At 40.7% G+C, this 13,005-nt stretch overlaps 1 protein-coding gene across 3 annotated transcripts in view; it reads right to left on the bottom strand.

The window, feature by feature from the left end:
• Positions 1-10,332, bottom strand: part of bicd1a (bicaudal D homolog 1a) — a 102,260-nt gene extending 91,928 nt beyond the window's left edge. For all 3 annotated transcript variants that reach the window (XM_029696846.1, XM_029696847.1, XM_029696845.1), the window contains exon 1: positions 9,505-10,332. In XM_029696846.1, the coding sequence (XP_029552706.1) occupies positions 9,505-9,720 (216 nt within the window). In that variant the 5' untranslated portion in view covers positions 9,721-10,332. The remainder of the gene's footprint in view (positions 1-9,504) is intronic.
• Positions 10,333-13,005: the final 2,673 nt, after the last annotated feature.

Raw genomic sequence — 13,005 nt, 5'->3', positions numbered from 1 at the left:
AGATGATTTTCGGTCCGGTTGACTTGCTGATGGAGTAATCATATCCATATGAACACACGTCCCTGGCTGTACAGCTCCTAATAATATGCTGCTGTAATGTCGCTTTCTTCCCTCCACTAGTTCTCTCTGATAGGCCGATCCTCTACCCAGAGACTGCAGTAAGGTGACAGAACTGGAGAGTAATATGGGCACCATCACTGTGGAGAGGAATCCATCTGCAACCCTGGAGACTGGCCTGTCACTAAAACACTGGCCAGTGGGTAAAATATTGACAACCCACAACCCATATACTGTATAGTTACTGGGGAGTCACCCATAAGAGTAATGGTAAAGGCTTCCTGGCTGATTTTAGTGTAACAAGCACATACAGTACTACAGCCTATTTCTGCTCTGTCCTTCAAGTACAGAACAACAACCATTATGCAGCAGTCTGTGGAGAGCACTAAACAGATCTAAGTTATAATCATAAATATACAGTAGGCTACTGACATTGAGACTTAAGGTTCCACAACGTGAGCCCTGTGTTGGTTTGGGCTTCCCAAAGACATACTCATTAGTGTTTTTATGGCATTACCATAACGTCATTACCAACGCGTCATCAGCGACATCACGTTAGCCGATGTCATTCCCCAGGTATGGGTTCACTCTTGAGTCATGCTGATTGTCCATCGGAATGTGTCCGTGTGTGGAATGCAACAGCAGCTCTCTAGCACAGTGGGGGCTGGTGAGGCTGAGCCCTCTGCTCTGACTGACCTACTCTCTGAGACAGACACATAACTACAGGGGCCCCTCCATGTTAAGGCCCTGCCAACTCAGGATAGCTCAAATCTGGCCAGGGCCCCCAACCAGGCCAGAATACTGTGGTCAGTGTGCATACGTGTGCAGGGACCGCAAGGCTAAGTCAACACTGGCTATTGTTACACAACCGTGCTTGGGTCAGAAAAAACATCAGCAAAAACGCACACAAATCATTACTCCATGTCTAAATCAATAAGCAGACTTTACATCTACTTCTTGTTAATGGATGGACCACAGCACAGTTTTTTTTACCTTTATTTAACTAGGCAAGTCAGTTAAGAACTAAGTCTGTGTGGAGCAGAGCTTTTGAGACACTGAGTGATGCTTTAACAACAGTGGAGAAACCCAGCCTAATGCACTGTGAGTTTAGCATTTTTCATCAGGGCTCATCCTCATTAAAATGACTCCACACCTGCCCCTGACAAACAGGGAATTAACTTTGTCAGGGTCAAAACTATACCGCAACTGTTCTCCAAAGGAAATCAAAGTCTAAAATAAAGAAGGAAGAATGAATGTGTAACGTACAATTTCAATAGTGTTGATCTATTTCATCAGGATAAACAACAGCTGTGGGATTTCAACTGCCCGCCACTCCATCCAGCAAGCAATTCCAATTTCCATTTGCAGTTCCCTGCATGTTAAGGATAGGCACACGCAATTCAGAGGAAAAGGAAGGTGAGAGTGTTATTATTGGTACGACGGGCTCCACGCGCTCTATTTCTCTGTTTAATATTCATAGAAAGACACGAGAGAGAGGAGGGAAACAGCAGGTTATCCTCCTGGGATGTTATATCACCTCCAGTGTTGATGTGTCCTCTGTTAGGCTATACCGTAGACTCTGAGACAGGCAGGCAGGGATACAAAGAACACTTGCTGTTACTACTACACAGCAGGGAGGGACCAGCAGGGACAGAGACCGATGTGAAACTATGTGCACAAACTAAAACTCTATACTGAAAAAGTATTAAAACAGCCTTCAAGAATAGCATTAAAGTACAATTAAACAACATTCCAGTGGTATTTATCAGTCAACATGTAGGCAGAAAAACAGAGTTCCACACAGGTCTAGATACAGGATGAGATATAGTGTGTGGGAGCCTAGCCAGGGCAGAGGCACAGCAGAGGATGACTCAGATAAAGCAGTGTAGCAGTGGAGGCGGAGGGATACAGCTGAAAATGGGCATTGCTATCTTACACAGTGAGGATTTAGGATATGGAGCTGGTGTACATCAGACAGTGTTGTCAGGGAGCACTGTGTCTGATGAACTACTTCCCATGTCTCTAATCAATCACTATGGATCATTCTTCCCTCTCTCTCTCTCTCTCTCTCTTTCTCTCTCTCTCCATCTTCCTCTGTTGCTCTGCCTCGTCATCCCACACATCATCACTCAATAAAGGATCCATAACAGACTGAGATCAGTTGTGGTGGAGAGCTGCTAGGCATTGGTATGTCTCTTTATTTCACTCGGATGAAAGAGTGGCATAAACACAACACACACTCATATAGAACAAACAGACAGTATACTACAAAAAAATGCTTTGAAATTCAATATTAGTTCAATCTGAATAACAAGCATGAATTAGAAATTCAACAGGAGGCCCAATTAATACTTCTGCAATTGGAGTGCTAGTCAAAGCAAAACAGTATTCATGCCATCCTTTGATGTCCAACTAGTGGAGCAGAACTCATACTGTACAACCCAAAAATGCACACGAAAATAACCATGATGCATGTATAATTTATAGTGCTGAGCGATTAATGCTTTTTGAGGTCAGTTCAGTTTCGGTTTTATTTTTTATTTTTTTATCATTAAATGCACTATCCATTATGTGGGTTGAATGCTGTAACAACACAGAATAAAACAATGAATAAAAGTTCCACGATGGTTGTGACTGCCCATTACTGCTTATCACTTATTAACCATCATTTATTCACATTACCTTCATAAAATATTTCAGTTGTGGTGTATATCACATTTATTTTATTTGACAACTTTACCATTTCGGTAACAATTTACTTGACACCCAGCGTCATAACACATTATGACACGGTCATAACCATGTCATAACAGTTGACATAACTTGTCATAACCTGTAATTATATGGTCATGACACTGTCATGACTAGGGCTGTGGCAGTCACGGAATTTCGTCAGTCGGTAATTGTCAAGCAAATAACTGTCGGTCTCACAGCAATTGACCGTTAATTAAAATAAACACATTTAGCATCTCCTGGCTTCCACACACATCACAACTGATGCTGACTTTTGGAACATCTACATTTTAAAAAGTCTAATAAATCTATGTAATATAGCCTACACCTTCACAATAAATCCATGATTTATTTTAGACAGGTCTAAATAAACATGATATGTAGAACAGAATAGCATACTCTGAGTTGTCCTTATGTTAGGTCCTGATCTGGCTATGCCAAATGGCTGTGGGCTACACTATTTAATTTAGCAGGCAAGATTTGCTTAGAATTCCGTGTCATTATTTTATAGTATGAGAATACAATTGAACAAAGCTGAATAAAAAAGAGGATATTTTCTCCAAACGATTTGAGGGAGTGCGCACATGCGGCTATTCAGTGTTGAGCGATTAACAAAGAAATAGGTATTCCTTTTTGCTTAATTTAGAGTTATTAATATAACTTTAGTTGTTCTACAAATGTTGGGCTATATGTTTTGATTTTTAATACATTGTAAGGCTGCATGATGCGACTCCTAATGATGATTTGAAAAACGTCGCTTGAAAGGCATGAGCTCTGCTATGTTTATTGCGCAGGCTGTACACACTACATCAGTCACTCATTCACAATTTGACAAGCACTTGATAATGCCTAGAATTTCACAGCGGCATCCCCTTTGTGTGGCAGTAATGCACCCTAAAAGAAATCCATGCCTTTTGGCCATTGTGCCCTTCTCCCTGAGTGATGTGCGCTCCATCGGGTCTTTCTCACAGGCTACAAGTGAAGACAGACAATTCCGAGGTGCATATTGAGGTGCATATTGAAGATATCGGAAGAACTGTCCACATTTACGTTTTGTCAGCCAACAAGATGAGCAGGCCTAACGAACAGTAAAAGCACTAGTCTATGTCAATCTACTATCCCCCATAGTACAAAAGTTGACATATTCTATTTTGTGCGAGAAATAAATATTCCAAACATGGGACAGTTGTGGGATGCGATAGATCCTAAATTAATACAACTACTAGCATCAAAAAAACTTTTTTTACACAATGACACAACAGATCAGAACGTTCAGCTTAAAATGTTGATAAACTATTGGTCTATTTCTTCACATTATCAGCGCAGCAATGCGCACATGGGCAGTAGACTATAAGCGCAAATGTTCCATTAGTGGAAAACACCATTATCAAAAGTGACCGCAAATGCAATTATGCATGTAATGCTTTTACTATAAAAGGTGCATTTTTTTAATGGTGAAAATTATCTTCCCCAAACGTGAAATTCACACGCTGCTTATGTATGTCAGTTAGGCTCTACACCCCTTGTAAAGCAGATTATTGTGCTTAAGTTATTTGGCCAATTTAGTTGTGATACAAACCTTATTAAAACATATAGGCCTATGGGCTAGGCTACATGAGGTGTGCGACTATGATTTGAAAAAGTCGCAAAAAAAGGCATTGTTTCTTATGCTGGATATCATTCACAAGTGACAATATATAATTAATAAGTGACAGGCTAATATTGTCATCCATCAGACTATTTTTGATTTAATCTGATCTTTACATACATGAAATAATATACACTACCGTTCAAAAGTTTGAGGTCACTTAGAAATCTCACTTAGAAAAAAATTAATTGTCCATTAAAATAACATCAAATTGATCAGAAATACAGTGTAGACATTGTTAATGTTGTAAATTACTATTGTAGCTGGAAACGGTGATTTTTTATGGAATATCTACATAAGCCTACAGAGGCCCATTATTAGCAACCATCACTCCTGTGTTCCAATGGCACGTTGTGTTAGCTAATCCAAGTTTTTTATGTTAAAACTTAAGGCTAGGGGGCAGTATTTTTGACGTCCCGATGAAAAGCGTGCCCAAAGTAAACTGCCTGTTACTCAGGCCCAGAAGCTAGGATATGCATATAATTGGTAGATTTGGATAGAAAACACTCTAAAGTTTCTACAACTGTAAAAAAAATGTCTGTGAGTACAGAACTGATTTGGCAGGCGAATCCCCGAGGACAATCCATCCAGGGGACAAAAAATTGAGGTCATTGGATTTTCCAATGCTTTTCTATGGGAAACCCGATTTATTAGGACCCAAATTACAGTTCCTATGGCTTCCACTAGATGTCAACAGTCTTTAGAAATTGTTCGATGTTTCTCTTTTGAGAAATTAAGAAGTAGTCCTATTCTTTCCATGTGTCACTCAGAAGGACTCTAGTCTTTTGGTGCACGTGAACAGGAGCGCGCTCCTCGTTGTTTTTCTTCGGTATTGGAAACAGATTATTCCGTCTTAAATTTGATTGATTATTTACATTTTAGGGTACCTGAGGTTGGATTAGAAACGTTGTTTGAAATGTTTGGACCAAGTTTACAGGTAACTTATTAGATACTTTGTAGTCATGTTGGGCGAGTTGGAACCGGTGTATTTCAGAATCAAACGCCAAATAAATTGTCATTTTTGGGACATAAAGAAGGACTTTATCGAACAAAACAACCATTCATTGTGTAACTGAGACATTTGGGATTGCAAAAAGATAAAGATCTTCAAAGGTAAGTGATTTATTTTATTGCTATTTCTGACTTTCATTATGCATCTGTTTGGTTGGAAAATGTTTTTCATAGTTTTGTATGCGGGGCGCTGTCCTCAGATAATCGTATGGTATGCTTGCGCCGTAAAGTATTTTGGAAATCGGACAAAGCGGTTGGATTAACAAGAAGTTTATCTTTTAAATTATGTAAGACACTTGTATCGTCATGAATGTTTACATTTTATATTTGAGTCATTTAGCAGACGCTCTTATCCAGAGCGACTTACAGTAGTGAATGCATACATTTCATTTCATACATTTTTTTTTCTGTGCTGGCCCCCCGTGGGAATCGACCCCACAACCCTGGCGTTGCAAACACCATGCTCTACCAACTGAGCTCTACCAACTGAGCTACAACTAACTAATATTACTTAGTATTTTTGAATTTCGCACTCTGCAATTTACCGGATGTTGTCAAATCTATCCCATTAACGGGATTTGAGCGTTAAGGGGTCCCTAAGAGGTTAGGCTAATTGATCATTAGAAAACCCTTTTGCAACTTTGTTAGCACAGCTGAAAACTGTTATGATGGTAATAATGCTTCATGACAGTGTCATAAAGTGTATTTTCTACAAGTTACTTAAAATATGATGAAAAAAACATGACTGGAAAGATTTCAATACAACAACAACAAAGGATTTAAGAAACAAACCTTCAAATGAAAGGAAACTACTTGGCAGGGAAAAACTAACTTGAATAAATCCGGGGTTTGACACTTATGTAGGTGTCATAACGAGCCGTACAAGAACGCAATGTAAGTCACAACAGAGATAAATATATGGGTCATAACAGTGTTATGACAAGTTATGTCAGCTGTTATGACATATGACATGGTTATGCCCGTGTCATAAAGTGTTATGACACTGGATGCCAAGTAAAGTGTTACCATTATTTCATTCAAAGTCATTCTCTAATCTCTATAGAACTGCTGCATATGCTGTCTAATAAAATCCCTATTTTGTAGTTCTTCAAAGTAAATAAGGCATATTTTTATGACTGCTGAATAAATAACAACTATCAATCACTCAGATCATGTATTTTCAGGTAGAGATACCTTGCGAAGCAACATCGGCTCTCTATATCACCCCATGATCGCACATTCTTCTGTCTCTTCCGTAGCAGGTGTAAAAGAAACACAGACCGGGCAAGTAGATGCACAATGGATTATGGTCAATGTAGTTAATTACCACGTTTTATGCGCTAAACTATGTAGAATATTGGCCTGTTGGAAACTACAACTCCCTACTACATCGCACAGTTCAGGCTGGATCTGATTTATCTCTAGAGAAACGGCAATGTGCGCATTGAGCTCTTTGTTTAGTGTTGCAGTGATTTCACATGCTATAGTAGCTGACGTGTAAAGTGTTGAGTCATCTGTATACATAGACACACAGGCTTTACTCAGAGCCAGTGGCAGGTCATTAGTAAAGATTGAAAAAAGGGGCCTAGACAGCTGCCCTAGGGAATGCCTGATTTTACCTGGATTATGTTGAGAGAGGCAACCATTAAAGAACACCCTCTGTGTTCTGTTAGACAGGTAAGTCTTGATCCATGATATAGCCATAACATATACGTTTTTTCCAGCAGCATACTATGATCGATAATGTCAAAAGCCGCACTGAAGTGTAACAAAACAGCTCAAACAATATTTTTATTATCAATTTCTCTCAGCCAATCATCAGTCATTTGTGAAAGTCGTGTTAATTTATTTACTGTAAAATAGCATTGTATCTGGTCAAACACAATTTTTTCCAAAAGCTTACTAACATTTGGTTACAGGCTGGTTGGTCAGCTATTTGAGCCAGTAAAGGGTGCTTTTCTATTCATGGGTAGTGGAATGACCTTTGCTCCCCTCCAGGCCTGAGAGCAAACACTTTTTTAAACACTTAGATTAAAGAGATGGCAAATAGGAGTGGCAATATCGTCCACTATCATCCTGTCATTTTCTATCCAAGTTGTCAGACCCAGGTGGCTTGTCATTGTTGATAGACGATGGGGTGGCAGGGTAGCCTAGTGGTTAGAGCGTTGGACTAGTAACCAAAATTTTGCAAGTTCGAAACCCTGAGCTGACAAGGTAAAAATCTGTCGTTCTGCCCCTGAACAAGGCAGTTAACCCACTGTTCCTAGGCTGTCATTGAAAATAAGAATTTGTTCTTAACTGACTTGCCTAGTTAAATAGACAATCATTTTTCACCTCTCCACACTCACTTTATGGAATTCAAAATTACAAGGCTTGTCTTTCATAATTTGGTCAGTTATACTTGGATGTGTAGGTTAGGTGTTTGTTGCTGGCATGTCATGCCTAAGTTTGCTAATCTTGTAGTGGGTTTTGTGATGAAGTAGTGGGTTTTGTGATGAATGATGGAGCTGAGTTTGCCTTTTTGCCCAAAATGTAATTTAAGGTGCTCCAAAGCTTTTTACTATCATTCTTTGTATAATTTATCTTTGTTTCATAGTACTTTGGGGAATAAAAAACATTATGACATTAATTAAACCAATGTGTGAAATTCCACAATTATATCAAATTAGGAACCTCTAAACCTAGATTGTCAATGTGTAAAATATAAACTTAGCCCAGTGCTAAGCTTAATGAATATTCAAATTAGATTACAATGGAACTCCGTGATCGGCTGGCTCAGAAAAGCTGCTGCTAAGAACTCTCTTAGCCCAGGGCTAAGTGCAGAGTTAAACGGGTTATAGATTCAGGACAGTAAAATACATCTTGATAACTAAGACTAAGTCGTTGGTACCCATGCACCGTACTGTAAAAGATGACACTGGTTAAATCTGATATAGAACTGGGCTGCTTTGCAAAGGGAATTTAATCCATATCAAACTGCCATTATTGCCCATCTCCCTTCCCACGTCAACCGTTCTAGACTCTAGTCTCTGCTCCCAATAGCACTATAGGTTCTCTACCTCCATAATGACCTTGAACTTTGAGCTCTGTCAGCATCTGCTCTTCCCTTTTGCTTTATGCATGTTTGACCGAATGCACAAACACATAGTCATACATTTTTCAAGCCCTAGCAAGTGGGGGCAGACAAACTCAATACCTATGGAGTTTATGATATTCTTTACAGTTACAATTACTTTAGAAATGAAACTTTAGAAAAAAGAGCTGGCCCAGCAGTGTTGTGGAAGTGGATCCAGGGACCTATCCAGACACTTCACAGATTCTTCATGAAAATGCTTAAAATGACACTTGGATCAATAGGCAAGTGAGGAACCACACAAACCATAGTATACAGCAGCTCTGAAGCTGAAATTACCAAAGCATTCCTTCATTTACTCTTGTACATACCTCATCTCTTGAGCAGATCTTTACAGTCCCACCATAACAGTCTGAATGACAACTGACCCCTGGCACTCAAACAATGACTGAAAGGCTAACTTTACAATGATGCATTGCATATTTGCTTGGTAAAAGGGTGACATTTGCATTAGAAAGGGACTAGTTTAAACAATGCCTGCAGTTTGTGTGTGTGTCCAATGCACTTAGGGACAGGAGCCACCCACATTGAGAGGATGGCAGAATAGGGAAATCACCTCAGTCTCTGACACAGACAGCACTTAACTTAATTCATTACTCCATGACTGCACAGGACATATGCACTTCACCAATAGATTAATGACAGAGGTCATGCAAAGTAAGATGCAAAAAGTGGACTACGAACCCACACACCTTTTCCATACAAATAAATGTGTGGATCATGTCAAAGAAATGTACAAAACATATGGCAATAAGCTCACCCAAACGTAAATATGCTTGTAGGGGCCCTGTCTTGCCATTTCGTGTAACCTAATATGATCTAATAATAGGTTTGGTGACTGAGCCGTACATAATAGAAAATTATTTATCTTGAATAGATTGTGGAATGGCAGCATCCTCTAGCATACTGTATACTAGCCTACCTCTTGTAATTGTTCCAACTCCTGCTTCAGCGTCTCCTGCTCCGATTCCAAATCGGCATACTGCTGCTTCAAAGTCTGGTTCTCTTCCAACACAACAAGACCGCATTCTGCCGCCCTGATCTTCTCTCTGTTCGCATCCGCAAGTTCCTGGGTGAGCCGCTCGACCACCGCCCGGTACTGATCCACAGTCTCCCCGCATCCTCCACCGGCAGCCATCGCCCTCTCTCCCTGTCTCCAGTTCGCCGTCCGCGCGTTGGATAGCCTACACAGAGGCGGAGGCTGGAGGATGCTGAAACAACCGCCGCGGAACCCACCCCCTATTAAATCTGGGGAAGCCAGGTGGAATAGGCTATTGCAGAACAGCACCAAAATAAATTATGTTTCTATCAGTGGACGATTATTGTTATTAGCCTACTTCAACAGTGTTCGTAGCCTAATGATAAATGCCATTAGAGTATCTCTTCGTCAATTCTTTCAGATAATGTTTGCTTATTCACTGGGCACAGGACGCCATCTCTCGATTATTATGAGGTAAAGTGGTCCACGAAGTTGCTTCCATCGGCTCTCCCGTGACGTCATTACACGTCGGCGCATCTCCAATACTGTGTGCTTGCAGCCCAATAGTGTACTACTACACCCCGCAATTTGTTCCTTCATTACCGCCCCCCAAGAACCACATCTTCATGCTTGTGCTACACTTTTGAAAAGGGAAATGAAAGTATTATCTGAGTTTCTTCGCCCCTGCCAGCTGTGTACTCTTTGCTAGCTAGCGAGAGCAAAACAAGTAGACAGTGTCCTTCGCTCCAGCCTGCCGAACAGGGAAAACAGTGCCCAACGGGCTGGGGCGAAGGACACTGTACACCGGTCGCCCCCGTCTCCCACAAGTACAGCAGGCGGGAGGCTGGAACGACACTGTGCGCTAAATAACAATGTGTGCTAGCTTGCTAGTTAGCTAGCACACAGTGTCGCTCCTGTCTGCTGTCAAAGACCCCAGCCACAGACGGTGCCACGTCTAGGACAAAAAGGCTTCTCAACAGTTTTTACCCCCAAGCCATAAGACTCCTGAACAGGTAATCATATGGCTACCCGGACTATTTGCATTGTGTGCCCCCCCAACCCTCTTTTTACGCTGCTGCTACTCTCTGTTTATCATATATGCATAGTCACTTTAACCATATCATATGTACATACTACCTCAATTGGCCCGACCAACCAGTGCTCCCGCACATTGGCTAACCGGGCTATCTGCATTGTGTCCCGCCACCCGCCAACCCCTCTTTTACGCTACTGCTACTCTCTGTTCATCATATATGCATAGTCACTTTAACCATATCTACATGTACATACTAACTCAATCAGCCTGACTAACCGGTGTCTGTATGTAGCCTCGCTACTTTTATAGCCTGTCTTATTGGTTAGAGCCTGTAAGTAAGCATTTCACTGTGAAGTCTACACCTGTTGTATTCGGCACATGACAAATAAACTTTAATTTGATTTGACAGGCGGGGCCCAAGGACACTGTCTACTGATTACCCCCGCCTCCTGCTAGCACATCAGGTGGGAGACTGGGGCAACAACGTGTGCTAACTAGCTAGCTTGCTGGTTAGTGACACCGTGTGCTAGTTTGCTAGTTAGCTAGCACACGGTGTCGCCCCTGCCCTGCTGTGTACCTGAGAAAACTATGCTGACAGGCAGGGCCCAAGGACACAGTCTACCAGTCGCCACCGCCTCCGGGTAGCACAGCAGGCGGGAGCGACACTGTGTGCTAACTAGCTAGCTGGCACATGGTGTTGCCCCACCTCCTGCCTGTTGTGTACCAGAGAAAAACATGCCCGACAGACGGGGGCAAAGGACACTGTCTACCAGTGTCGACCCCGCCTACCGCTAGCTACTCCAATACAGAGCAGCGCCCCTGTGTACTGGAGTCCTAGCTTCAAAATATACCAATAGAAGTATAAAGAGGGGTACATTCAACAACGCCTGGAATTGCGGGCCGCAATTACACCCTTCTCCATCTATTAATGCTGAGAAAATATAATATATTGTCTGGATCATTTTTCATACCTGAGGGATTCCTCAAGAAACCCAGACAAAAAAATATTTTTTTAAAAAGAAGTGGGTACCTGTAGCCCAATATGTCGACCAGAGTATGAGCGAGTCGAAAGGAAAGGAGTGGGTGTGTGGAAAGGAATGTGTGTGTTAAAAGCGGTCTGCTATAGGTTAGACGGCTTGGATTGAGCAGTGTTGTTGTTTTTTTCCACAACCTTACCGTACTGTTGAACATAACATGCTCTAGGTGCATATCAAAGTTCCAGAGTGGGATCTCTGCTAGTTTTAAAGTTATGCTCCATTTTACCAAGAATATAGCATAGCAGTCAATGTAACCAATGATATATATATATATATATACTAGATGACTATAGGGCGCAGTTTTGAAGCCACCGCGACTCCATCTTGGCAGTCCCCCACCATTGCAAAAAATATTGCTTGCTTACAAATTGGATTTGAAATCTAAAAGTGGCAGAGATCCCACCCTGGAACTTTGATGTGCCTGTATAGTATATTATGTTCAACAATATACTGAACAATTATCCATATACATTTTTTTATATTTTCAATATTCATGTTTATTTTTGTCAATATTCATAAATTCATGTAATTAAAGGCTATTGAAATCAAAATACTATTACAGAGCAAGCAGTAAAGCGTTATATGACACCAATGTTTGCTTTATAGCACCTACAGATGCAACACTATGGAGTCTTAAAGGAGGCCTGGGTAAGGCCAAAATGTCATGAATATGCTTTTGGATACAACTGTCAAATATATAACAACAATCCTTCCTCCAAAGAACTATTCTATGAATTACATTTCATGAAAGTACCCAAAATAATGGTATTGTTTTGTCTGGGTTTCGTGAGGAATTACTAGCCGGAAAATATCAGAATTTGGAAATATAAACAAATGTAGGCAATTATTATCCTTAGAAATGATAGAGACTGAATATATTATCTTTAAAAATAGATAGACTACTGGATTCAATAGCCTATCACTGTCAATAGTTGAGCTTAATGTGTAGTAATGGCCAACCATATAGGCCCATGTACAGTAATTGGCGTTAAGTTGTATTACTTTAGGACAATAATTAAAATGTGAAAATAATTGCATTAGGCTACATACATTAAATTCAAATAAAAAAGAAACCAAGTCATTTGAACTGGGTTAGGTATAGGTTACAGTAATTGCACTCAATATTGTAAACTACTGGAGGATACAGGAACATCCCTGGAACATCCCACGGCCAGTAAGGAGCTTAGCTTAATTTATTGGTAAGGATAGTGCTTGCTTCAGGCTTATGCATGGTTGTTGACTTTGGTGTTGCAAACACAAGTGACAAAGGCAACAGGTCGAAACTAGATTCCATCCGTATCGCAGAAGTATCGTGTTATAGTTTGGCTGAAATTTAAAGACAATGTTCCTGCTTTCGCAGAGACTGCATAC

Source organism: Salmo trutta, chromosome 17, assembly GCF_901001165.1.
Source record: "Salmo trutta chromosome 17, fSalTru1.1, whole genome shotgun sequence".
Classification (NCBI taxonomy): Eukaryota; Metazoa; Chordata; class Actinopteri; order Salmoniformes; family Salmonidae; genus Salmo; species Salmo trutta.
Note: the sequence above shows the minus strand (reverse complement) of the source record. Positions and strands in the feature narration are given on the sequence as shown.